This window comes from Lathyrus oleraceus, chromosome 6 (genome assembly GCF_024323335.1).
Source record: "Lathyrus oleraceus cultivar Zhongwan6 chromosome 6, CAAS_Psat_ZW6_1.0, whole genome shotgun sequence".
In the NCBI taxonomy this organism is placed as follows: domain Eukaryota; kingdom Viridiplantae; phylum Streptophyta; class Magnoliopsida; order Fabales; family Fabaceae; genus Lathyrus; species Lathyrus oleraceus.
In genome coordinates this window covers 236363483-236387412 of record NC_066584.1, presented here as the reverse complement: position 1 = coordinate 236387412, position 23930 = coordinate 236363483, and the positions used below count along the sequence as shown (strand labels likewise).

The 23930-nt window shown below is 37.4% G+C and overlaps 1 protein-coding gene across 3 annotated transcripts in view; it reads right to left on the bottom strand.

Annotated features, from left to right (window-relative positions):
• Window positions 1-23930, bottom strand: part of LOC127098514 (serine/threonine-protein kinase TIO) — a 116831-nt gene that overhangs the window by 17935 nt on the left and 74966 nt on the right. The window contains exons 1-12 of one of the 3 annotated variants that reach the window (XM_051037121.1): window positions 6937-7146; window positions 6783-6857; window positions 6253-6345; window positions 5996-6070; window positions 5827-5919; window positions 5059-5122; window positions 4864-4948; window positions 4345-4417; window positions 4188-4256; window positions 4002-4082; window positions 3798-3879; window positions 3528-3671 (exon numbers count right to left, since the gene is read on the bottom strand). In XM_051037121.1, coding sequence (XP_050893078.1) covers window positions 3528-3671; window positions 3798-3879; window positions 4002-4082; window positions 4188-4256; window positions 4345-4417; window positions 4864-4948; window positions 5059-5122; window positions 5827-5919; window positions 5996-6070; window positions 6253-6345; window positions 6783-6857; window positions 6937-7029 — 1027 coding nt within the window. In that variant the 5' untranslated portion in view covers window positions 7030-7146. Of the gene's footprint in view, window positions 1-3527; window positions 3672-3797; window positions 3880-4001; window positions 4083-4187; window positions 4257-4344; window positions 4418-4863; window positions 4949-5058; window positions 5123-5826; window positions 5920-5995; window positions 6071-6252; window positions 6346-6782; window positions 6858-6936; window positions 7147-23930 lie in introns of those variants that run through there. The other 2 variants (XM_051037123.1, XM_051037125.1) reach the window with 2 other exon arrangements.

The window sequence follows — 23930 nt, the reverse complement described above, 5'->3', positions numbered from 1 at the left end:
CAGAAATGGGAGAAGAGACGAGGTCATGATGTGATGCAAAAAAATATATATTTTCTAGAAAAATGACATTTCTAGATACACGAATCCTACGAAGGTTAGGCTCATAACATAGAAAGCCCTTTTGATGAGGAGAATATCCGAGAAAAGCACATTCAACTAATTGTGCAGTGAGCTTGGTGCGTTCTTGTGGAGTAAGAAGAACATAACACACGCAACCGAAGATACAAAGAGTGGAATAATTTGGTGGGTGACCATATAACCGAATGAAAGGGGATTCGTTACCTATTGATGGAGATGGCATTCTGTTTATAAGATGGTCAGCGGTAGAAAGGGCTTCACACCAAAATCGTGAAGGCACATGAGACTCCAACAAAAGGGTGCGGACAACATCGAGCAAATGGCAGTTTTTTTCTCTCCGCTACTCCATTTTGTTGTGGAGTTGAGGGGCATGACCTTTGAGATATAATTCCATTGGATTGCAAATATTCCTGAAATGAATGTGACATGTATTCCCCTCCATTGTCAAAGCGCAATATTTTTATTTTTGAAGAAAATTGGGTCTGAACATAAGCATGAAAAAATTTGAAAGTGGAAAAGACTTCATCTTTTGATCGCAAAAAATAGACCCACATGAAACGACTATAATCATCAATAAAAGTTACAAAATATTTGTAATTAGCATGAGATAAAATCGGTGCCATGCCCCAAACATCATTGTGGATGATATCAAAAAGTTGGGTTACATTAGACTGATGTGCTGGAAAAGGCAAAATTTTACTTTTACCAAACTTACAAGGAATACAATCAAAATGAATAGAATTAAGAGAAGGAATGTGTTTATTTCCAAGAAAATTAGATTTTAGCAAGTCATGAAGTGCATTTGCGTTTGGATGTCCAAGACGCTTATGCCACACTTGGTAATCAACAATAGCAGAGTTACACGAAATTAAAGGTAAAGAAAGACTTAGAGGTAGTGAGAACTGAATTGGAAAAAGACGTCCAACTTTAGGCCCCTTCGCGATTATCTTCCCTGATTGTTGGTCCTGCACAAGACAACCAGATTGTGAGAATTGTACTTGACAATCATTCTCGACTAATTGACCAACTGAAATGAGATTACTAGTGAGACCAGGAGAGATAAAAACATTTGTTAGAGATGAAGAAATATCACCAATGACTGTGATAGGCAATTGATTTCCATCAGCCGTATGTATCTTGAGATTTCCAAAATATTTTTTGATATTAGTAAGAAATTGGGCATTGCTGGTCATATGTGGTTGGAAGTCCCCGAATCAAAGTACCAAGAGGAAGAGGATTTACCTGAGAATCGTAGAGCAAAGAATGCTGAAACGATCATTTGTTGAACCATTTCAGGGGTCACCGTTGAAGTAGTAGTATAAGCATTTTGTTGAATCGGTGTTGAATTGGCTGAATTGTTAGGAATAGATGAATCAACCGAGGCTGTAAAAACTGTGACATTTCTCTTTGGTGGCCTTATTGGGGATTCCTTAAGAATATGTCCATCTTTTTTGCAATAGTTGCAAAAAAAAAATTGGGCAGTTTGAAGCATAATGTCCCAATTGCTTGCAACAAAAACATTGAACAGCACTCGTGTCATGACTTTTTGATTTTCCTCTTGTTACATATGCCACTAGAACAGTAGATAATTTTTTATCTTCAATGTTAGACTGCGTAAGGAGACGTTGTTCTTCACGTAACAGATCATTGAAACACGCATCCAATGATGGTACAGGGTTTCTAAGCATGAGATTGGATTGAATGCCTTCAAACTAGGATCTCAATTTCATAAGAAATTGATCTCGTTTAGTAGTTTCATGAACAGATTGTACAAAACTTAGACTTTCAGAAGCCAAGTCTGCATAAACTATATCAGTGTATTCAACCCACAGATTCATGAATTGAGAGTAAAAATCAGAGATGGAGAGACTATCTTGTTTAAAGAGAGCTATGTCGTGTTCAAGCTGGAATCTTCGAGCGGCGTTGTTCTGATTGTAAACTTTCTTCAAATAATTTCACATTGTGGCTGCTGTTTTGTAAGGTCGAAGATTTAGGACAATGTTGGGATTAACAGAACCTAGGACCCAGGACATGACTTGAGCATCTTTGACTATCCATTTGGCATGTGCAACTTTATCTTTGTCTTTGTCAGGGGCTGGAATGTTGCCATTGACATGACCCCACAAATCTTTTCCTGTGACGAAAATCTCGAAATGGAATGCCCAAATTTAGTAGTTTTTGCCATTAAGACGAACCAACAGGACTTCATGCTTTTCGGTAGACATGGAGCTATGGAAATAGGAATTGAACAAGAACGAGGAATTGAACGAAAAACAAGAGAAAAAACGAGAACAGGAATAAAAGTGAAACAAGATCGTGAAAAAAAAACAGACTAGGTTCTTGGATTTTAACCTAGGCTGATACCATGTTAACTCAGAAATATTTGTTCAAAAAACTGTATATGTTTTCCATTCTGATCTATAATATAAATAGTGTAGTTACAAGCTGTCAGGTTGAATTTCAACCCACTAAATTAGCTAAACTATCATAGATACATTTACAGGTAATTATGTTAATTAAGAGAATAACTATTACAAATAAATGTACAATCTCAACAGAATTATTTCTAATAATTAACTAATTATTGCCAATAATTCTGTTGACAGTTTGAACCCATGACCTCCAACTCCTTTAACCCTTAGCTCAACTAGCTTAAACAAATTGAGCTACCCCTCCCACCCCCATATAATCCTAATTTAATTTATAACTTCCTAAGCTGTCACTGTTTATCCCCAACCCATTTTCAGTATACCTTTGTTTTATTATATATTCTATTTGTTTTGATTTTGATTTGTAAAATTGTCCATACAATGTTCAATCCAGGACTTGTGCCATGCTATGATTAAGAGATGACCGCCCTTGATTTCCATCACACATGAGCTCCTGCTCCTTCAACTACTAAGAAATTTTCAATTTGTAGTCACTAGTTCTTTTGGACTCAATGTTGTATGTAATGCAAATGTAGATAGCACTGAGTCAACAATAGTTTTCAATCCCTTCATTTGAAATGGAGTATACATGCTACCTCCCTTCATATAAGCATGCATGTAAGGTAGACCAAACCATAATTACAAACCAAAATCAATAATACCCTATTAAATTTAAATCAATTACGAGATCATATTATTTAAATTTTAGTAAATGTTTAAAACAGTAAATACATGTGTAGTTGGAGCACTTCATAGATTTTCAAGAGTAGACTGAAAAAGCACTTTATAGTTAAAAGTATTTCCCCTTAAAATAAAATGCAAAGAGACAATAACTGAACCTCTCATGAGTATTTGGAGTAAAAATATTTCTAATTTTAAGATTAATTTGAATTTATTTTAAGAATGCAGCCAATATTCAGAAATATGTAAAAAGGGTTAGATGTCTTCTAACAAGTTACAACCAAAAAAATATTTACATACAAATAAGCATTAGAATGGAATAAAAGAGAGACGACAAACCTGACTCTACTACATCATTTTGATTTGAAAATCCAGGAGACTCGTCAAGCACTTTAGAATTGGTTTTTTTCATGTTAGGACCATTTAACTGAGTTTCATTCTGAAGTGGTGAAGCAATATGCTCCACTAAACCTGTTGTGCGTTCTGTGACAAAGGTAGATTATCATATTAAGTGAAAGGGGGAAAATGTGGAGAAATCTAATAGACAATTTATTGATACATAATAGTAGAGTAGGTACTATCGGCCTGCAATACTAGAAGTTGCTGAACCTGTTGAAGTTTGAATAATTTTTCTTTCGACCCCCTGTGTTGTATCGCTGTCCTTTGGCGAACAACTTATCTCATGCCGTTCCTGAAGTAGTTCGATCCATATTTTACTAAACTAATTAACTGAGAATACTCAATTGTGTTACGATTCCAATGTGCATCTTTGCCCAATGCTGAATTATCTGGATTAAAGTTTAGTATACCTACCCTGGCCTCAATTTCGTTGTTAGTTTCTTTAACAAATGGGTGTTCAAGAAGCGCAGGCCAAGTTAGTCGACTTTCGGGTGCCTGCTTAGAATAAATTTTGGAAATCAAAGTGAATGAATTCATTGTGGTTAAAGTAAAATCTCACAAGGTAGAAATGAAAATGAGAAATGGTCAGTAGTGAACAACCTTGTTAAGCAAACCCTTTAAAAAGCTTTTGAAATTTGGAGTCATGCTATCAGGATATTTAACCGGATCCTGGATTATTCAATTAGTGAATAGTCAATCCTTCAGTAAAATAACATAAGTGATTGTATAACAAATCTTGTCCGATTGAAAAATGTACGTTAACAATGCGCCTGACGAGAGTATAAACATAATTTGTGTAAAATGGTGGTTGGCCTACAAATAACTCGTACCTGTTATAGGCATAAAAAAGCAGGCTTCAATTCAATGTGAATAACAAAGAACATTGAGAGTGTGAAAGCCATGTTTAAACAACACTTGCTATATAACTAATAGTTAGATAATGTCATCAATCAAAACACTTGCAAATTGCAACAGGTCTGGTCCATCACTAAAAATGGGAAAGGCAGAGTTTGAGTTACCACAATTACGAAGTTTGGTAGAGAATATGATGTTAGAAAAAATAAATTTAATGCAAATAGAAAATAAACTATAAATAAAATTAGGGTCTATTTGGTTTGTGAGAAAATGAATGGCCAACTTAAATCATGTAAAGGCATCTGATATCAAGACATTAGGCCTTATTTACATTGATAACTACCATCTCCAAATGAATAACTGAATACCAGTAAATGAGTTATTAGATGCATATAAAACTAGATAGAGATATTCAACATACAATATAACACCAAGAGACCATAAATCTACTGTGTGGTTGTAAGGTTGTTCCCGGACAAGTTCTGGAGCCATGTATAATGGAGTGCCTGAAAAACATAAAACAAATTCTGTTCCTCATAATACAAGCAGCTACACACAAGCTACATTACTACAATTGAGATTAAAAGCCATTAAATTGTGTTCTAATGAGCCAAACCTTTTATAGATCGCAAAACAACTGTGTTTGTGGACATTGCACGTGCAAACCCAAAATCACAAAGCTATTGGATATTCAGAAAATATATATAAATCAGATTGTGATCAATTGTACTTAAAGAAAACTAGAAATGAAAGCCATACCATCAGTGAGTATGATTAAAAATTAATATGATGAGTGTTTGAATTAACTTATCAACTATCAAGAGATGTACATTATATTCAATTTCATTCCTTGAAATAACTTCCCCACGTTAACAATGATGGGATTCTTATTCCTAGGTATTTTTCAAAAAAAAAGTGTTTGGGTAACACTTTCAACATTACACGGAATTATTTGTGGGGTATAGAGGTTGTTACACAAATTTCATTCCCCCATGGGAATCTTGTTTCCCAACCCCTCCCTTGAGAACAAAACCATAGGAATGTGTAAGTTACTTCTTTCATGAGAATCATTCATACTCATGGAATGCAAATTTTGCAGCTTTGTAATAAACATGGGAATACACATTCCCTACCCATATATTCCTGAAAATATAGTCATGATACTTGAAACAAGCATTCTGATTTAGCCTTCTTAGAGAGATTTCGAAGACAAATATAATTTCACTTTAGAAGATGAAAAGAAAACATGTATGTGATTCCCCCATGGAGGAAGTGTGTTTACAGGAAATCGGTGTATTATAAGTCGTAACAATAACAACAGAGTGTGGCAAATTTCTCCTGCAACAAGCAAAAAGAAATGTCTGGTGTATAGAGTTAAATCAACCTTGACAATAGATTCAGAACCGATGAGGATATTTTGGGGCTTCATATCACGATGGATGATCCGGTTGGAATGCAAATAATGTAAGGCTCTTACCTGCATAACCCAAACCAAAAAGATAAGACACGTATCCTTGTGATTCTTCCCCTAAATTTTGTTAAGACAAAAGTACCAATTGCTTTGCAATTGCTTGAACTTGTTCTTCGGGAAGGCATTTGTCATCCTCAATTATCTCAAATAGCTCGCCCTGATAAATATAAATTATGATCAGCATGTCTCGTGATTCAAACTTCCTTGTTCCACTATCTGCTGGTTGTGCATACTTAAATCAACCATTAAGGTGGTAACTTTCATAGATTTAGAGTACTGCAAATCCAAAATCAGTCAAACAATAAGCTGAAAAAAGGGCAGAACATATAGATGGTTTACTTGTGCGAATTCTGTGACAACACAAAACTCTTGCGGGCTTTCAAAGGAATCAAGCATTTGAATAATATTTCCATGCTTCAACTTCCTTAATATCTGCAAAATTCATGAATATCAAATGTCAACAGCTACCACAGCAATATATAAGTAGTAATTAGAAACAATTGTTATCTATGTGGAAGAGACAAAAAACCGCCGTCAATATCCGACATGGTCGACACATGACATCACTGGTAGAACAATGATCATATTATTTATGGAAATCACTAATCAGGACAAACAATAATGGCAGACCAAATCCATGAACTCGAAATTAATTATGATTTTTATTTTTACATTTTTCGGAAACATTAATAATGATTTTAACGAATTACACATACATTAATAGAAGCCCTAACTACTGCAACCCAATTGGTATCGAGGCTTCCAATAACAAATTACACAAAAATTTGTTAACACGTATGAGTTGATAACAAAGAGAAAACAAAGAATCAAAAACGAAAACAAAATTTATGAATGAATTAACGAATCACCTCGATTTCTTGCCTCAAATTGTGAATATCCTTTTCAGTTTTACCGTGCTTCATTATGAACTTCATCGCAACAGTCTAAAACGAAGAAGAATGAAAATCAGAAGTTAGAAAATGGAAGGAAGTGGGAATGGTTGGTTTTAGAGATAGGAGTAACCTGTCCAGTGTGCTTGCGTCTCCCTTTGTAGACTTTGCCGAAGGAGCCTTCGCCGACTAGCTCGATCACATGATAGTTCTCCACCGAGCCCATTGTTGAATCGGATTCAAAAAGAATGTGGAACTGTGAGAGAGATAGAGATTTGAAAATGGAAATGTAGAATCAGAGATGACAAACTTCGAATTTTCTTTTCCCGCTACACTGAACCCTTTTCCGTTATTATTTTTTATTTTTACTCTTTTAAAATAATACAATAATATATATATATATATATATATATATATTAAAAGAGTTAAATATATGTCACCCCGTCAATGTAGCGAGTTTTGATTTCATAGCTGTAGCACCTCAAATTTGCACCCTACCATTTTGTACATTCATTTCATATTAGGTCATAACATAACATAGGCCACTGCATAACATTGCATTGTCCATTTGCCCAAGTGCAAGCTCAGCTGACCGATTGGGTCAAACTGATCAGGAGAATCAGTCAAACAAGCAAGCATGTGCTATTTTCATTGAGACAAAGCCCTAGGGTGGATTTATCAAGCTCATATGGTCTAAGGATCATTGTGAAGTGATTTGGCCAAAGATTGGATGCTCAGAAGTCATCGGTCATTGTTCAGTCAACCAGAAACCCTAGAAAGTCAATTGTGGTCAACTGTGCCTGATTTTATGAATTGGAAGGTGGGAGATGGTTTGAAAGGCCTCATTCATGTCCATACAAGATGGTTTGAAAGGCCTCATTCATGTCCATACAAGTCTCATTTGACATATCAAAGACCAAGGTTGAAGATTTGGAGGTCAGATCAAAAGTTTCCAAAAATGGCAGGTGACCTGTAATTTCAGCTGCCCAAAATGGAAAGTTTTTCTCCTCAAGATTACTTCATCATACAAGCTTCAAATGGAATTTTGTCCAACATGAAAGTTGAAGATCTTGATCTCACCATTCCAAAAAGTCCAAGAACTTGAAATTCCCATGTGTGGTTAGCAAGATATGGTCCAATCATTTTCAGAAAATGCCCGAATTCAAAGTGGCATAACTCTCACATGGAGTGGCCAAATTGGATGGTTTTTCTTTGAGCAAATCACATTTAATGTGTACTTTTATAATCCATCATCACATTTTGCCAAAAGCCTTCACGCAAAAAGGCCATTTTTCAAGTGCACTAATTAAAATCCAAGGGCAAAATGGTCCAATTTGAGAAATACTTGGAATTTTGGCATGAGGCTTTTTGCAACACTTTCTAAATGTCATTTGTGACCTGTTGGAACCAAGTTTGGACAGAAAAATCAGCTGCATTAACCAAGGGCATTTTGGCCAAAAGTGGTGAAATTGCACATTAACACTAATTCTCCAATTTTGCTTAATCTTAATTAATTTTGGATTAGGGAGAGGTATAAATAGATAATTGTAACTGTATTCATTAAGCACTAATCATTTTTTCAGATCCAATCCAAAAACTCTCCAATTCTCTCAAAAATTTCACAATTCTCATTCACTTTTTCATCAAATTCTTCAATAATTCTCCATTGTTTTGGCAATTTCTTGGTGATTTCTTCATGTGCAGGTGATTATGTGATTTTGTTTTTGGAGATTAAAGCAAAATTCGTGCAAGAACACCAACTGTCCAAGCATCACTCATCAATGGCAATTGGCGAATCTTCATGATCCAAGCATCGTCGAGCTGAAAGTTCTTCACCAATCATCTTCTTGAGCAACATTCTTCATCTGTTTTCAAGAATTGAAGCCAAAAACATCATGAATCGCGAGCTGCTCATCCAAGAGGTAAGATTTCGAACTCATTAATTCACGCAATTGTTATATGGATTTGATAGTGCGTTGAACGTAGAGTAGTTTGGCATTCGAATCATGCGATTTCATTGAATATTCATCAAGATATTTGAGATTAAAGTTTGTGTAGTAAAACTTCATTCGATTGGATCTTCGTGTACATTGATCTTTATATATTTTCGTCGCCATAACTGTGATCTACGTTGAGAGACGGAGAGAACGGTATAAGGCTCGTGTCGTTTGGTGAAGAAAATCTCGTAACCGCATCCGGCAATGATGAATACGTTGAAGCTCGCGAAGAACGTGAAATTTCTGGAAAATTCTGCTGTTCAATCTGTTAATTCGCATGGCCAATTCAAAATGTGTTTCCCTCCTAAGTCCACCAACCACACAGCGCCACGTAGTTAATGAAGTATTGTACCGCGTTTTGGACTGGCTAGGCTAATTCACGTTACTGCTATTGTTATAATTCATTAATCCATAATTAATTCGTATAACAATTAAATAATTATTTCATGATATTAACAAATCTTTAAAAATTCATAAAAAATCCATTATTAGTCCAAATTAGGTGGGATTTTTTTGTTAGTTTCCAAATTTTATCTACTTTTTTTTAGGCATAGTAGTGTAAGTTGTGCCTGGTAAAATTTTGGAATGGTATATTGATCTTTGACATGTGTGACATAATTGTATGTTTTACCATTTTAATCACCAAATGCTCATACATTATCCAAAATTAATGAAATTTCATATGGTGATTCTTGACACATTCCTGGAGATTTTCATGTATCATTTGTGATTTTTGGACCTCTGGATTGGTAGATATGATTTATTCAATTTGAGTGTGACAATATGTGTCACACTATGCCATGCTGAGTTCATGAATTAATTTATCATGCTTCCCCTAGGCCTATGGCCCTGATTTTTTGCATGAGATATGTAACACCCTTCTAAATACCCCAAATATTTAATTAAAACAACAGCATATAAATCAATATCAGAGTAATCATGCACCAAGGGTGTCACATAATACTTCACATAATTCACCGTAAAAATCAGTCATGCTCATTATTTAATCCAACATAAACACTTCTTTAAAAATTCGCAGCGGATAGAAACATTCAACATCTGTAATATCTTAAAATTAACATTTATTCAACAAATAAAACATCCCGTCCCGATGTTACATCTATCAGAGCATGACCCACTAAAACCACTCTAGACTTCAAGCACTAGCTTCTACTCAACTCACTGCTCGTTACCTGAAAAATATAACTGTAAGGGTGAGTTCCTCAATCGACATAACAATTATTATAAATCATCATGTTATGTTAAGTAACTTTACACGTTAATCACCCACATCATATCATGCATTCGGTAGCAGCATATGCAACTCAACATCATATTCAAACACAACGTAAATGCAACTCAAATGAGACTCGACTCTTCATGCATGTGGTACCATTTGGAGTAAAACTCCCAACTTAAAATCATTGCCAGTTTAGTGGGCATCAAGGCATAAGCCTTCAACTTTCAACTTAAAATTTTTGCCAATCCAGGCCAACGTGGTGTGAGCAAAAGCCCCATAATTTTGCCAATCCAGGCCAACGTGGTGTGAGCAAAAGCCCCATAATTTTGCCAATCCAGGCCAACGTGGTGTGAGCGAAAGCCCCGACTTAATGCATATGAATGTATATGGCATGTACGACTTGAAAGTTCCACAACATAATAACAACGACAACATAACCGCTTTTTCAGCAACAACAACTAAAAAAATCAACTTTGGCTCATCAGCCTACAACTCAGCATTTTCAACAAAACAACTTATATTCAACTTTGGCTCATCAGCCTACAATTTAATATTTTCCACAAAAACAACTTATCAACATATTTGCATCAACATTTCGCAACATAGACTCCACGAATTTATTTATCACAATTGGATACAATAGGCCAATCACCAATTACACTTACATCATAAAAATCAACCATTTTTACATACTGCAACAGTGTTAACCGGTTAACGCTATAGGTTAACCGGTTAACGCAGGAAAATTACACTTCCAGGCAAAACGCAACAGTGTTAACCGGTTAACGCTATAGGTTAACCGGTTAACGCAGGCAAAACTCAACATTTTTCACAATTTATAACAGTGTTAACCGGTTAACGCCCTGGGTTAACCGGTTAACGCAGACAAAACAGCAGTTCCTGCGCTAACACAAGGCAGAATGCAGAGTTTCCGCATTTTCCGCCGTTGGAGGACTTCCGGACCTCCGATTCAACTTCCGTAAAAAGCTATACGCTCAGAAATTCACAATACACTCAAACACAAATTCAATTTCAGCTTTAATACAACTTATTCGACATAATTTCTCAGCATTCTAAATCCCAATTAGGGTCAATCGACGGCTTATCACTACCCATTACATGTTAATCGATAATACCCATTAAACGACGATAAACCCCCTTACCTTAACAATCCGGCAACTCTTCGAGCTTCAAGCTTTTCCGTTCTCCAACCTTTGCTCTTGCTCCTTCTCTTGCCCTTTTCCTCTTTCACGATGCTTCTCTGCTTTTTCACGTAAACCCTTCTGTTCCAAAATGAGACTCTTTCTCTTATTTCCAACTTATATATATTTTCCAAATAATTATTATTCCAAAATAATAATAATAATAATCCAATAATTCAATTTATTTAATTAAATTATTAAATATATTATTAACTTAATTAAATAATTCTTTTACTTTATTTGGGGTGTTACAACTCTCCCCCACTAAAAGAGTTTTCGTCCTCGAAAACATACCTCAAACAAATAACTCTGGATAGGACTCCTTCATCTGACTCTCCCGTTCCCAAGTCACATTGCCACCTGCTGGTCCTCCCCAAGCTACCTTCACTAAGGCAATCTCTTTACCCCGCAACTGCTTCAACTCTCGATCCTCGATCCTCATAGGCGATGTTTCAATAGTCAGGTTATCTCTCACCTGTACATCATCCACTTGGACTACATGCGACGGATCATGAATGTACCTCCTCAACTGAGACACATGAAAAACCTCATGCAAATTCGCAAGTGACGGCGGTAAAGCGATACGATAGGCTACCTCTCCTATCCTCTCTAAAATCTGATAAGGACCAATAAATCGAGGTGTCAACTTCTTCGACTTCAAAGCCCGACCCACACCTGTTATCGGAGTAACACGAAGAAACACATGATCTCCCTCTTGAAACTCAAGTGACTTCCTCCTCTTGTCATGATAACTCTTCTGACGACTCTGAGCCATCCTCATCTTCTCCTGAATCATCTTAATCTTTTCTGTAGTCTGTTGAACAATTTCCGGTCCGACCACAGCACTCTCACCGGACTCACACCAACATAACGGTGTCCGACATCTCCTACCATACAAAGCTTCAAACGGCGCCATACCAATGCTCGAATGAAAACTATTGTTGTAGGTAAACTCAATCAACGGTAAATAACAATCCCAACCACCTCCTTTTTCCAAAACACAAGCTCTCAAAAGATCTTCTAATGACTGAATCGTCCTCTCAGTCTGACCGTCAGTCTGCGGATGATATGCAGAACTCAATCTCAGCTTAGTTCCCAAAGCTCTCTGCAAACCTTCCCAGAACTTCGATGTAAATCTAGGATCTCTGTCCGAAACAATACTCGACGGAATACCATGCAAACTTACAATCTTCTCAATATACAACTCAGCCAATTTTTCTAACGGATAATCCATTCTAATCGGAATGAAATGAGCCGACTTTGTTAATCTGTCAACAATCACCCAAATAGCTTCAAAATTCTTACTTGTCCTCGGTAAACCAGAAACAAAATCCATACTGATACTATCCCACTTCCACTCTGGAATAGCCAACGGTTGCATTAGCCCAGACGGCTTCTGATGCTCAATCTTTGACTTCTGACAAGTCAAACAAGAATAGACAAAACTCGCAATTTCTCTTTTCATTCCCGGCCACCAAAATAACTTCTTCAAATCATGATACATCTTCGTAGCTCCAGGATGAATACTCAGACCACTACGATGTCCTTCCTCAAGAATACTCTTCTTAAGCTCGGTAACATCCGGAATACACACCCGACTACCAAACTTCAAAATACCATTCTCATCAACTCTGAATTCGCCACCTTGACCTTGATTCACTAGAGTCAACTTATCAACCAAAAGCATATCAGATTTCTGACCCTCTCTGATCTCATCCAGAATACCACTCGTCAACTTCAACATTCCCAATTTAACACTATTGTGAGTACTCTCACACACCAAACTCAAGTCTCTAAACTGTTCAATTAAATCCAATTCCTTAACCATTAACATAGACATATGTAATGATTTTCGACTCAATGCATCAGCCACTACGTTTGCTTTACCCGGATGGTAATTCAAACCAAAGTCATAATCCTTCAGAAACTCTAACCATCTTCTCTGCCTCATATTCAGCTCTTTCTGATCAAACAAATACTTTAAACTTTTGTGGTCACTGAAAACCTCAAATCTTGACCCGTACAAGTAATGTCTCCATAACTTCAGAACAAACACCACAGCTGCCAACTCTAAATCGTGCGTCGGATAGTTCCTCTCATGAACCCTCAGCTGTCTTGAAGCATAAGCTATAACCTGCTTATTCTGCATCAACACGCCACCCAAACCCAACAATGAAGCATCGCAATAAACTTCAAATGATTCCGACGAACTCGGTAATATCAGAATAGGAGCAGTAGTCAACCTTCTCTTTAGCTCTTGGAAACCTTCTTCACATTTTGAGTCCCAAACAAACGCTTGCCCCTTTCTAGTCAACATCGTCAACGGTAACGCCAACTTAGAAAATCCCTCAATGAACTTCCTATAATAACCAGCCAAACCAAGGAAACTTCGAATCTCAGCAACAGACTTCGGAGCTTCCCACTTAGATACCGCTTCTATCTTAGAAGGATCAACAGCAACACCACCTCTTGAAATCACATGACCAAGAAAACTAACCTCTTCTAACCAAAATTCACATTTGGATAGTTTAGCAAATAACTTCTTTTCTCGTAGAATTTCTAAAACCACTCTCAAATGTTCAGCATGTTCTTCTTCAGATTTCGAATACACCAAAATATCATCAATAAACACCACAACAAACTTGTCTAGGTACGGATGGAAAATCCTATTCATATATTCCATAAATACTCCAGGTGCATTAGTCACACCAAAAGGCATTACAGAATACTCATAATGTCCATACCTTGTTCTGAAAGCAGTCTTCTGAATATCCTCTGTTTTCACACGGATCTGATGATACCCAGATCTCAAATCTATTTTACTGAACACACTTGCACCAACCAACTGATCCATCAAATCATCAATCCTCGGCAAAGGATACCGATTCTTGATCGTCACTTTATTCAGTTGCCTGTAGTCCACACACAACCTCATAGTACCTTCTTTCTTCTTAACCAATAGCACTGGTGCACCCCACGGTGACACACTCGGACGAATAAATTTCTTATCCAACAGGTCTTCCAACTGACTCTTCAATTCAGTCAACTCAACAGCAGACATACAGTACGGAGCCATCGATATCGGCCTAGTACCAGGTACCAAGTCAATAGAGAACTCCACTTCACGCTCTGGCGGCAATTCATTCACTTCTTCCGGAAACACATCAGGAAAATCACACACCACAGCTAGATCGCAAATCACCAGTTTATCTTTAGCCTCCAAAGTCGCTAACAGCATAAACAACTCTGCCCCATCAGCTACTTCCTCATCCACTTGCCTTGCTGATAGAAACAAACTCTTTCCCTCCTCAATCTCAGGAAAGGCCACCGTCTTATCAAAACAGTTGATAGAAACTCGGTTAAACACCAACCAGTTCATACCCAGAATAACATCAATCTGCACTAGTGGAAGACACACTAGGTCCATCCCAAAGTCTCTACCAAAAATACTCAAAGGACAATTTAAACAAACCGAAGTAGTAGTCACTGAACCCTTCGTAGGAGTATCAATCACCATACTACCAAACATCTCAGATATCTCTAACTTAAGTTTCACAGCACAATCCAAAGATATAAAGGAATGAGTCACACCTGTGTCAATAATAGCTACAAGAGGAAAGCCATTAATATAACACGTACCTCGGATCAAACGATCATCTGCAGAAGTCTCAGAACCCGATAAAGCAAAGACCTTGCCTCCTGACTGATTCCCTTTCTTCGGCTTCTGACACTGACTTCCAATATGCCCCTCTTCTCCGCAATTAAAACAAATCACTTCCTTGTGCTTGCAATCAGCTATTGCATGGCCAATCTTACCACAGCGAAAACACCTCTTTACTTCAGCAGTGCATACATTACTCTTATGACCAGCCTGACCACACTTGAAGCAAACTATACCAGTAGGAGCACCTCCCCCACTAGCTCTCTGAGCCGGAGCAGCTCTTTGTCTCCCTTTTCCAGCTGGAACATCATACGGCTTGCCACGGTTTTGATGTTGCCTGCCTCTGCGGTCACTGACAATCTTGTAATGAGCATTATTGTCTTCTTCAAATATCCTGCAGCTATCAACCAAATCAGTAAAAATGCGTATCTTCTAATACCCAACAGCCTTCTTAATTTCAGAGCGCAATCCGTTCTCAAACTTGATGCACTTCGAAAATTCAGCACCACCACCAGTGTAATGAGGATAAAATTTGGACAACTCCACAAATTTCGCAGCATAATCAGTGACAGACATGTTTCCTTGCTTCAGCTCAAGGAATTCAATTTCCTTCTTACCACTGACATCTTCCGGATAATACTTCCTCAGAAATTCCCTACGGAATACATCCCAAGTAATGACTTCACCTGCCACGGTCAACCTCTCGTGAGTCTCTAGCCACCAGTCATCAGCTTCGACTGCTAGCATGTGAGTACCATACTGAACCTTCTGAGCTGGAGTGCAATCCATAACACGGAAGATTCTCTCAATCTCTTTCAACCATCCCAAGGCTGCATCTGGATCATGCTTCCCTTTAAACACCGGCAGATTCTCTCTCTGAAAAGTCGCCAAGCTACGTGATCCAGCATCACCACCAGCATTTGGCAAGTTCTGCACCGCTTGTGCCATTGCTTGCATTGCGGCAGCCATTGCAGCGTCATTCCTTCCAGCCATTTCAACTTATCAATACAACACAACTTAACGTTAGATTAATAACAATTACGCAATTGTTAGACAGTAACGACACGACAACTGGCCGGATAGACCAACCTGTTCTGATACCACTAATGTAACACCCTTCTAAATACCCCAAATATTTAATTAAAACAACAGCATATAAATCAATATCAGAGTAATCATGCACCAAGGGTGTCACATAATACTTCACATAATTCACCGTAAAAATCAGTCATGCTCATTATTTAATCCAACATAAACACTTCTTTAAAAATTCGCAGCGGATAGAAACATTCAACATCTGTAATATCTTAAAATTAACATTTATTCAACAAATAAAACATCCCGTCCCGATGTTACATCTATCAGAGCATGACCCACTAAAACCACTCTAGACTTCAAGCACTAGCTTCTACTCAACTCACTGCTCGTTACCTGAAAAATATAACTGTAAGGGTGAGTTCCTCAATCGATATAACAATTATTATAAATCATCATGTTATGTTAAGTAACTTTACACGTTAATCACCCACATCATATCATGCATTCGGTAGCAGCATATGCAACTCAACATCATATTCAAACACAACGTAAATGCAACTCAAATGAGACTCGACTCTTCATGCATGTGGTACCATTTGGAGTAAAACTCCCAACTTAAAATCATTGCCAGTTTAGTGGGCATCAAGGCATAAGCCTTCAACTTTCAACTTAAAATTTTTGCCAATCCAGGCCAACGTGGTGTGAGCAAAAGCCCCATAATTTTGCCAATCCAGGCCAACGTGGTGTGAGCAAAAGCCCCATAATTTTGCCAATCCAGGCCAACGTGGTGTGAGCGAAAGCCCCGACTTAATGCATATGAATGTATATAGCATGTACGACTTGAAAGTTCCACAACATAATAACAACGACAACATAACCGCTTTTTCAGCAACAACAACTAAAAAAATCAACTTTGGCTCATCAGCCTACAACTCAGCATTTTCAACAAAACAACTTATATTCAACTTTGGCTCATCAGCCTACAATTTAATATTTTCCACAAAAACAACTTATCAACATATTTGCATCAACATTTCGCAACATAGACTCCACGAATTTATTTATCACAATTGGATACAATAGGCCAATCACCAATTACACTTACATCATAAAAATCAACCATTTTTACATACTGCAACAGTGTTAACCGGTTAACGCTATAGGTTAACCGGTTAACGCAGGAAAATTACACTTCCAGGCAAAACGCAACAGTGTTAACCGGTTAACGCTATAGGTTAACCGGTTAACGCAGGCAAAACTCAACATTTTTCACAATTTATAACAGTGTTAACCGGTTAACGCCCTGGGTTAACCGGTTAACGCAGACAAAACAGCAGTTCCTGCACTAACACAAGGCAGAATGCAGAGTTTCCGCATTTTCCGCCGTTGGAGGACTTCCGGACCTCCGATTCAACTTCCGTAAAAAGCTATACGCTCAGAAATTCACAATACACTCAAACACAAATTCAATTTCAGCTTTAATACAACTTATTCGACATAATTTCTCAGCATTCTAAATCCCAATTAGGGTCAATCGACGGCTTATCACTACCCATTACATGTTAATCGATAATACCCATTAAACGACGATAAACCCCCCTTACCTTAACAATCCGGCAACTCTTCGAGCTTCAAGCTTTTCCGTTCTCCAACCTTTGCTCTTGCTCCTTCTCTTGCCCTTTTCCTCTTTCACGATGCTTCTCTGCTTTTTCACGTAAAACCCTTCTGTTCCAAAATGAGACTCTTTCTCTTATTTCCAACTTATATATATTTTCCAAATAATTATTATTCCAAAATAATAATAATAATAATCCAATAATTCAATTTATTTAATTAAATTATTAAATATATTATTAACTTAATTAAATAATTCTTTTACTTTATTTGGGGTGTTACAAGATACAATATGTATGTTAACTTTCAACATGATTTTTTGTGGATTTAATTGGTCCATTCCTAATTGATTTGGATTTTTGATTGCTGTTTAGCATCTTTGGGTTGTTTCTTGTGTAACAAACTTTACATGTGTTGTTGAATGCTCATACCATATCATATGAATGTGAAATTTGATGGAGTGATTCATAACATGTTTAGGTGTAGTTTGGCTTTGGTCCCTCTAATTTCTTAATTGTTTTCACTGTTTGGCATGTGATTGAAGTTGATGCTCATTTTGCTACCATGTGTTGACTTGTTTGGATTGCTGCTGACTTCTTGATTTTCATTGACCTATTTCCTTTTGTCCAACTGAGCTGAAAATTGACATGATATACATTGAATGTGTCCTGTTTAGGTGTGAATTTTTGTGGAATTAATTGAATTGATTTGATATGCTTTTGAGTGAGATAGTTCTGTTTGGTCATTTGAAGTTGCAAATTGCATGATTGATGTTAAATGGTGCATAAAATGAATATGGTGAATGATATGAGCATGGGATCAATTGCATTTGCTTTTGAATTGTTTTAATGTGATTTTGGGTGAATATTACTTGCTGTTTAGAATTTTTTATCCCTTTTGGACCCTAGGCTTGGCCTAGTGGTCTAGTTTCTCACATTTGGTTTGGATTTTCAGGTTAAAAGTGCAAAAGGCTTAAGGAGAGAAATGGAAATTGAAAATTGAATTTGTTTGATGTTGTCCACTAACATGTCTTTGTTTTGTAGGGATTGATGCTTGAGCTTGAGCTTATAGCTTGCACTTGTGTGCATTAACTTGTGTTGCTTTGTACAGATTAACTGATTAACAATTTGCTGTTTACTGTTGGCTTGTCTGAGTACTGATGATACTTGATTGATTTCAGGTACATTTAGTTGCTTACAGTTCTTTAAGAACTTGCTTGCTGCTGCTTGGTTTTTAAACCATTTGAGGTAGGACTTCTATTCTTCATGTAGTCTGGAAGACCTGGCCTGTTACTTGGCCAGGGAACTGTCTGAAGTCCTCCTTAAGAGGCGATGTTTGTGGTTGTTTACATTTGTGCCCAAGCAGGTGAAGACCTCTATGAGGCAATTGGCGGAACCCAAGGGATATGCAATCTATCCCCCGCTATTCTGTTGAGTCGTCCCTCTGCTCACACGGCTGTGTGTTGATGCATTGGGACACAAACCCAAGATCTTGTGTTGTTGCACAATCGAGTCAGAGTCTTGAGCGTAGAAGGGTCCCTCCATTCTGGACCCACGCTCCTTTGTCTGAAGCTCTCCCTGGTCAGGGATAAGAGCTGTGAAGTCTAATCTTCACTCACCTTTCATCAGCTTCACCTTAGCCCCTCAATGGCAAGGTTAAGAGCTAACCTTACCCCGATATAGAGGCTTGTTTGTTGAGGTTGATATGACCCCTCGACTAAAGCCTAGCCCTGATGTTTGAGCCCCTTGTTGGTGTGTTTATTTCATGCTGTATATGTTTGTGTGGTGTGATTGTATCCCCTAGGTTTGCTAGACTCCGCGTAGTCTCGTTTGCATGTCAATTAAGGTAGCACGGTTCCTTCGTATAGGACTTCCTTTCTTGCTTGAGCTTTCCTAAAACACAAACAAACATTATCCCCTCTTAAGGATACGTCAACTCCTTCTACTACAGGTGAGTAAGTCTCCAAAGGTCGAGCATCCGGTAGATTGCGTAGTGACGTTGTCCACTTAAAAAACACAAACCAACAGGAATAGTTTAGCCGAACTACGGCAACTCTGATTCTCATGTCCAGATGAGATACGTAGGCACGAGATGCGATGTCTTGTCGAGTTTGACTAACAACTAACACTAATTCTTTTCTCTCGCCCTCGTTGCGATTGAGACCTTCCCTTTCTCTTGCCCTAGTTGCAATCGAGACCCTTCTTCTTCCTGTGTTGGTGTTAGGAGATGGATGTAAGCCCAGCGATTGGCGTTCCGTATCCAGTTGTTTGTTGTGTGCTTGGAAGCTGATGTAAGTCCACCGAGTGGCATTCGGGTTCCAGTGTGCGTGTGTTTGGTTCGGATGCTGATGTAAGTCCAGTGATTGGCATTCAGGCTCCACGTTTGCCTTTGCCTGTGTTTGTTTGTGTGCGTGTTAGCCGAGCTACGAATGCTCTGATTCTCCTTCGTCCAAAGGAGATATGTATGCATAGGATGCGATATCCTAGCGAGCATGTGTTTTCCCCAGTTCGAACTACTTTGACTCTGACGTCTATGCCTGATAGACTAAGTAGGCCCAGGATGCGATGTCCTGCCGAGTCAGTCTTGTCTGTTTTCTTGTGTCTCTTTCAGCCAGTGTGTGTGTGTGAGCAGTGTTTTAGCAACCATTTCCCTTCCTTTTGTGCGTGGATCCCGTCGAGTACGACGGATGCGTAGGGGTGCTAATACCTTCCCTTCGCATAACCGACTCCCGATCCCATTCTCTTTGGTCGCGAGACCATGCTTTTTCCAGGTTTACTCTGAGCGTTTCCTTTCCCTCTTTTGGGATAAATAATGCACGGTGGCGGCTCTGTTGTTCTTGTTTTCCCGCCGGTTTTTCGCGTAATGCGACAGCTGGCGACTCTGCTGGCGAGTTTTGATTTCATTTCTATAAGATTTGTTTTTTGTGATTCTCCCCTTACCAAATCTAGATTCCCTCAATAAAGATTTTGGGTCACATTTTCGTTCAGAATCTGAAAATATGTCCTACGTGGCATTGGGCAACTTGCTGACTATGTAAGTTTTCACATGTTGTATTAGTTTTTGATTTACCCCTCGTGAAATCTAGGGCTCACAAATCCAATTCACGTTTTCGTTATCTTTTTCTTCCACTCGTGTATACATTCTTCTTCTTCTCCGTGGTACGAATTTGCTTAGAAATAACATGGTTCGAAGCAACACAGTTGAAAGCAGCATCACGCCTTTCGTTGGATTTTCATCTCTACCCAGGTGTGGATGCGATCGTGCAATGAAGATGTGGGTTGCCAACACTGTTCAAAACCGTAATAGGAAATTCCAGAGATGTCGTAACTCAGGTGTAAGAAAGTTAATAATGTTGCACAACATAAAATCCAATATGTGATATTTGTGTGTAAATGTTGTTTGTGTTTGTATAATGGGAATAAGTGTGACTTGTTTGTGTGGAATGATGATATTAAACATTGTATGAATGAGAATACAAATATTCTAGCAAGTTGCAATAACTATGAGATTGCAAATGTGAAGTTAGAAATCACAACAAAGAAGTTAGAAAGAGCAAAGACGAAGATTGATGTTCAGAAGAAGAAATATTTCAATTTGAAGATGGCACTTGTGATCTTGTAGTTTATGTTTGCAATATTGTGCAAGTTTATGTAATTTTCATTTTGTTGTAATTTGTTATAGCTTGATGTATTTTGAAGTTTATGCAGAAAATGCATTATTGTATTTTGAAGATTATGCAGACAGTGGAAAATGTTTTTGTATTAATGAAATGTTTCATTTTGTCGTCATTCAATAATTGTGGTAAAAAAATAATGAGATTAATAGTTCATAAGATGATTATAAAATGGCACAAAAAATGTGCATTAGTTGTCATACCCCAAAATTCACCATACCATTCACAGTGACCATCTAGGTCACTAACACTAAGCATTTACATATCCTGATAAACATTCATCTATCTACATATCCATAATATCGTAGTACATTTCACATGCATTGAAAAACTCAAAATCATGGATTCAAGGGCATCGATCACACAAGACATGGAAGGAAAGTTGACTTCCCAGGATAGGGTTCATGTGATGGACATGGTTGTATTAGAACTTTTCATCTTATAAGTATCATCATGATCAATTGACTTCACAGGATAGGGTTCATGTGATGGACATGGTTGTATTAGAACTTTTCATCTTATAAGTATCATCATGATCAATTCACATCGGTATGTAAGGATCGTCGTTCCGACGGGATTTGGTAATAATTAATGATAATTTTTATGAGTTATTTTTCTGACTCTGGTTTCCAATTCTAATTTAAAAAGGTTTTTGCACGAGAGTGAAAAATCAATAAGGTTATAAATCAACAGAGCGAGAGTTTGAGATTTTAATCAGATAGTGGTTTATAGGCATTAATCCTAAACACAGCGAGAGCGCTTTAGGATTTATCAATTTCCAAATATTACTTTTAATTCAGGTGGGTGAGCGAGAGCAGAATATTTTGGCTTAAGAGTATATCATGAGCCAATAACACGAGAGTGTGAGCAAAATCTTTTAATTTGATATTTTCTATTGAAAAATAATTTACCTTATTTTAATGTTAATTGTTTACCGAATCCTTGAAGAATGATGTGATTTACATATCGATGCCTCTTTATTGAATATTTTAATTATATTATTATTTCCAGTTAAATTTTATTTCCTCGTTTCTTTTAATCAATCTAAAAAAAACAATCATTAACTTTAGCTTTACATAGTAAATGTAGATAACAATAGTTTGATTTTTGGTCATTTGGGTTCGATATCTTTTTAAAACTACACGATACGACTGTGCACTTGCAGTTAGCCATTTCGATAGACATACTAAGTTGCGATCAAGTTTTTGGCGTCGTTGTCGGGGACCAATTAAGTCAATATCGTAACTCCGTTTTTGCACTGGTATAGACTAAGGCACTATTGTCTCTATTACTATGTATCACCAAAATTTTCTCTACGATTACCACTCCCAGTATTTTGAGGAACCCCAAGATTTCCATAAATCCGACCTCGAAATATTAATGAAGGATTTCATTGCGACACAAACTCACTCTAGGATAGAATTTATGATGGAACGTTTTATGGCTACACACACTCTTCAGAATGAAGAGTTTTGAAAAAAGTATTTATACCAATGAAACCCTTAGGCAGCTGAACATTGTGGTCGAGTCTCTCGCCACTCACAACGAGGCATTGAAGACTCAAATCTTCCTGCTTGCACAGACACCTCTAGGACCCTTCCCAAAGAAATATGTGGATGTTGTTGTTGGTGTAAGCCCTAGAGGCCATACTTTTGGTACTTGTATCGAATTATTTATTAATAATAAAAGGCATTTTCTTTATTATGGTTGATTAATAAAGTCCCTGGAATAGACAATCCGTTTAATATATTAAGTGTGACTTAATCATTAGAGCACATTAATCATAAGGACACTATTCTTAAAGTATCCGTAGTCGAGCTTTAGTGTGAAGTGGGATAACATTAAAGCATTAAGACTATTATGTTTGTAGACTGATGATCACATCTCATGGATCATGGATAAAGAGTTATCAAGTCTTAAACATAGGTATGAATATTAAGAGTAATATTTATACCGGATTGACCCGCTATGAGAATACTATATAGAAAGTTATGCAAAGTGTCATAAGTTATTCTCATGGTGATAATAGTGTATACCACTCTTCGACCTGAAACCACTATGGATCCTAGATGTAGAGTCGAGTGCTTTATTGCTGATTCAACGTTGTCCGTAACTGGATAACCATAAAGACAGTTGATGGGTACTCCACAAAGCATGCTGAGGGACATGAGTGTCCTAGATGGAATTTGCCCATCCTGCGTAACAGGATAAATATCTATGGGCCCAATATTGAACAGGACAAGGGTGACACGGTCTATACCTTGTGTTCAATATAGACATAAGGGCAAAGGGGTAATTATACACATAATTATTATCACAGGAGGTTTTGTCAGATCACATGATATTTTCGTGACTTGGGTAGCAGTGATGTGTTGCTAGATACCGCTCACTGTTTATTATGTTAAATGTGTGATTTAATATAATTGTCAACGCCGCGAAAACCTATAGGGTCACACACAAAGGACGGATTGATGAGAGATAGAGTAACTAAGGAACATCGTAAGGTACGGTGTACTTAAGTGGAATACGAAATATGGTAAGGTACCAAATACTTAAGTGATTTTGGCATATTATGAGATATGGGCAAAATGCACTTAAGTGGGCTTTTTGACTTGAAGCCCACACAAGTGGTTCTTTAAATAGAACTCTTGTGCAGAAGCATTATATGGGAATACAACACAACTGAAGAGTTGAAATTTCGT